The 4,203-nt window shown below is 61.4% G+C and overlaps 1 protein-coding gene across 1 annotated transcript in view; it reads left to right on the top strand.

The window, feature by feature from the left end:
• Positions 1-4,203, top strand: part of RRP9 (ribosomal RNA processing 9, U3 small nucleolar RNA binding protein) — a 7,843-nt gene that overhangs the window by 1,684 nt on the left and 1,956 nt on the right. The window contains exons 3-9 of the mRNA XM_004715255.2: positions 1,819-1,931; positions 2,373-2,440; positions 2,532-2,573; positions 2,776-2,902; positions 3,510-3,634; positions 3,719-3,811; positions 4,094-4,194. Coding sequence (XP_004715312.2) covers positions 1,819-1,931; positions 2,373-2,440; positions 2,532-2,573; positions 2,776-2,902; positions 3,510-3,634; positions 3,719-3,811; positions 4,094-4,194 — 669 coding nt within the window. The remainder of the gene's footprint in view (positions 1-1,818; positions 1,932-2,372; positions 2,441-2,531; positions 2,574-2,775; positions 2,903-3,509; positions 3,635-3,718; positions 3,812-4,093; positions 4,195-4,203) is intronic.

Here is a 4,203-nt window from a genome sequence, read left to right as displayed (position 1 = left end):
GAGGGGGGTGCTGCGTGGTGCAGGCTTGCGCTGGGAACGGGCCAGCCGGCCTGATGCTCTGGGGAGCTCAGGTCTGTGGCTGAAGTGTGTGTGTGTGTGTGTGTACCGTACTCTACTCATGAAAAAGACTTAAGAGTGGCTTAGTGACCGTGGATGCATGACAGACCCCGTGCTGAGCACTCTTCATGCCTCTGGGAAACCCTGACCGCCCACTGGGACCTGAGCTGGTCACCAGGAAAGTTTCTTCCTCTTGAAGGTCTGATGTACGTACAGTCAGTCACCTGCTTCAGCGTTTGCTTGGCAAGTCTTAGCAGGCGCACAGGTGAATATCAGCACGGTGAAGATAGCAAGTGGATCCTCACTTCCAGAATTCCTGGTCAGCCACCGGCCTTCCAGTTTTGCCTTTTGTACAGTGTCAGCCACGATTGGGAATCCCACAGTGTACTTTGTTGCTTTTCCTTAGCGTAAGGATCTCTAAACAAGAGATTGATGGGTTTGGCTGCACTGAGAAGCCCCCACCCTGGCGGCTTCAGGGCTGGGAGGAAAGCTTGCTGGACATGCTGCCCAGTGGTCCCTGGGGCCTCATTTGGCCTTGGTCAAATTTTCAAGGCCCCTGTGAGGAGGTCCTGGGCAAGATTGTTAGGGAACCCTGGCAGGCTGACCTGGGCACCTGATTGGGACTAGGTCCACCGAAGTGATGTGGGCAGAGGGACAGGTGGCCTGCACTTTTTGTTTCTGAGCTCCAGGGTTGAGCTATCCAGTAAGGAGGGTAAGCATGAGCTTAATTGTGCTTACTAAATGATCTGTAGCGAGCATGTGAAAAACATAAAACCGTTCACTATGGATTAGGCACAGGTAACCCTGTGCTTACTTGGCCGGCTGGGATCTCCATCCCTGTCAGGGACTGTCTCTTTGAAGAGAGGCTTTGCTTCCTTAGGAAGGTGCTCTGGGGTTGGGAGAGACAGATGCCAGCCGGATCGTGAAGCGGAATCTTTTGGTGTGGAAAGGTGCCGTTGTTCTCTGTAGATTTGTGAGTGTGCACAAGCAAACTGGTGCTCACTGTGCCTCCAGGCAGTTGGACATTGCTGAGCTCCTCTGGCCTGTTTTCGGCTCCCGGGAGCAGGTTACAGCAGGGTCAGGCTGGAGTGGAGGAGTGCCCTCAGCTGCCCAGGGAGCGGGCATGGCAAGGAAAGCAGGAACCACAGGGGTCAGGCCGAGCCCAGGCCAGCACAGACTCACCTCAAATCCCGGGGCACAGGCTGGGAGGGAGGCGACTGGAGCCCCGGTGTATCTGCCGGCTGCCCTCACCTGGGCACGGTGTGGTTCTGAAATCTGCCTTTTCTGCTCTGCATGTTGGATCTCCTCCTATTTACTCTCGTGTGGGGAATGTGTCTCTTGAAAAGAGGGGGCAGGGGCTAATTAATTCTCTGACGCTTGGTCCATGTGACGGTGTCTTCTTTGGCTCCTGGTGTGTAATTGGGCGTAGCCTTCTGGCACTTTTCCTCCCAGCATGGCTCCCCTGTCACACACGTTGTTGTGATGTCTTGAGCCACGCTGCTTCCTATCTTTGGTTTGGACCTACGTTTTCTCTGGAAGCCTCTCCCAGCGCGACTTTCCCCTGTGAACTCTTGGGGAACTGGGTCTGTTTTCACGCCTGTGCTGGCTCCTTTCGGTTTGGTCACCCGCACCCCTCAGGCTTTTGCACGTGTGATCACGGGCCTGGAGGACTCCAAGTGGCTGGGAACACGTCAAGGAGACCCGGCCGGAGGGGTGGGCTGAGCCCTCCTACACACACACCTAGCTGCCTCCTGTTGACAGCCTGCCTCCACGGAAGGCGGAGGGGGAGGAGGAAGAGGAGGAGCTGGAAGAGACTGTGCAGGAGAAGAAGCTCCGCCTGGCCAAGCTCTACCTTGAGCAGCTCAAGCAGCAAGGTGAGCCCACAGGGGCAGGTGAGGGGCGGGGCCTGCTGCTGCAGCCTCAGTCACTGCTGGGCGCTGGGTGCAGGTACCAGTGGGCTGATGGAGCCTGTCACTGCTGGGCGCTGGGTGCAGGTACCAGTGGGCTGATGGAGCCTCAGTCACTGCTAGGTGCTGGGTGCAGGTACCAGTGGGTTGTCAGGGCTAGTGGAGCTCTGGGAGCAGCTAGGAGCTCTTAGGGGCCCCTTGGCAGGTGGGGCCGGGGAGGGGAGAGGGAAGTGCTTCAGATTGGTCTGATAGCCAAGGTGGGAGAGCAGGGAGACTATTCCACCTTCCCTCCCCTCTGCCGGAAGCAGCAAGACTGGAGGTCAGGCCAGGGGTCTGTGGGTAGGGGACAGAAGGGGAACCTGGGGCCTGGGCCTGGGCTTCTTACTTGGTCTGCTGTGTCCCGGACAGAGGAGGAGAAGGCTGAGGCCCGAGCCTTTGAAGAGGACCAGGTGGCTGGGCGTCTGAAGGAGGATGTGGTGAGTGTGTGTGTGCATGCGCATGCGCGCCAGGGGGTCGTGGGGGAACTGCACCTGTTTCCCAGGTCTCATGCCTCTCTCCTCCCGGCAGCTTGAGCAGAGGGGGCGGCTGCAGAAGTCGGTGGCAAAGGAGGTGAGCGAGTAGGAGACTCTGGGGTTAGCCTGAGGGAGGTGGGGGCTCAGCCCTGGTCGGAGGGCAGATGGACTGGTTGGAGGCTCAGGGGGTCTGGGCTCTGGGCACATGGGCAGTCAGGGCCAACTGGGGGTCCTGTTTTCCTCCTGGCTGGGCTGGGTGGGTGGATGGTGCCCTCATGTCCCGGCCCCGCCCTGCCTAGATCCAGGCCCCAGCCCAGGCCGACATCCGCGTCCTGCGGGGCCACCAGCTCTCCATCACTTGTTTGGTCATCACCCCTGACGACTCGGCCGTTTTCTCTGCCGCTAAGGATTGCACCATTGTGAAGTGTGAGTCAGTGCCTGGGGGGTGGGGTGGGGTGGGGTGGGGTGTGCCCCCAAGGGCCTTCAGAGGAGGCAGGGAGTCCAGAGAAGGGGTGCTCCCAGGGAGGCGGCGGGGCCCTCAGCAGGGATGGCTTGGTGGGAGTTGATGTCGCAGGTGGACTGAGGCCAATTGGGGCTCTACAGTTCTGAAGGAGGAGCCCCGGTGGCGTAGTGCTAACTGCAAGATCAGTAGTTCGAGTCCACCAGCCGCTCCTTGGGAGCAAGATGAGGCTTTCCACTCCTGCAAAGAGCCATAGACTCGGAAACCCACAGGGCGGTTCCACCCTGCCCGTGGGGCCCCCATGAGCCGGCGTCCACTTGGGGGCGTGAGTGCCGTTTGCTTGAGTGCAGTCCTGAGCTGAGACCCTGGCCCTGGCTGCCGGCGGCCCCCTCGGCCACTGCAACGGTCATGGGGAGAACGCCACCGTTGCCCCAGAACTCTCTCCTGCTGGGGCCCATGGGCAACTCCTCGGGGCACCCTCTCTGCGAGGACTTTCCTGTGCCCCCCCTCCTGCACCCTTGGAGGGGGGCTACCAGCCAGCTTTCTCCCCCTCTCCCCTCCCCATGGTGTCAGGGAGCATCGAGAGCGGACGCAAGCTGCATGTGATCCCTCGAGCCAAGAAGGACGCGGAGGGGAAGCCCCGCGGCCACAGCAGCCACGTCCTCTGCATGGCCATCTCCTCTGATGGCAAGTACCTCGTAAGGCAGGGTCGGCCCGGGGTGGGGCTTGCGGGTGGCACTGCGGCGTGCAGGGTGCCTGGGTCACCCTCTCTGTGTCCACAGGCCTCGGGCGACCGAAGCAAGCTCATCCTCATTTGGGAGGCTGAGAGCTGCCAGCACCTGTATACCTTCACGGGACACCGGGACTCCGTGTCGGTGAGCCAGCACCGCAGGGGGGTCATGGTGGGACTGGGCCGGGAGCAGGGGGGTCAGTGGAGAGGAAGGGTAGAGCCCAGCCGCGCAGGGGTCTGTCCGGGGGCCTGTAGGGGAAGCCGCAGCTGGAGGGACTGCCTGCCGAGGCAGGTGGGCAGGTGGGCTGCCCAGATGTGGCCCTCAGAGCGCCGGGACCCGGGTGCACGCGACTCGCCGGGCAGGAAGCCCCTGTAGGTCTGACTTTCGCCTCCCCGTTGCCCTAATCCCTCTCTCCGTGCACCCCAGGGGCTGGCGTTCCGCAGGGGCACCCACCAGCTCTTCAGCACGTCCCACGACCGCTCCGTGAAGGTGTGGAACGTGGCCGAGAACGCCTATGTGGAGACCCTGTGAGTGCG

Source organism: Echinops telfairi, unplaced genomic scaffold, assembly GCF_000313985.2.
Source record: "Echinops telfairi isolate 266 unplaced genomic scaffold, ASM31398v2 ScPeMD7_7420;HRSCAF=8458, whole genome shotgun sequence".
Lineage (NCBI taxonomy): Eukaryota > Metazoa > Chordata > Mammalia > Afrosoricida > Tenrecidae > Echinops > Echinops telfairi.
The sequence above is the reverse complement of the archived record's forward strand: the minus strand, read 5'-3'. Positions and strand labels throughout refer to the sequence as shown.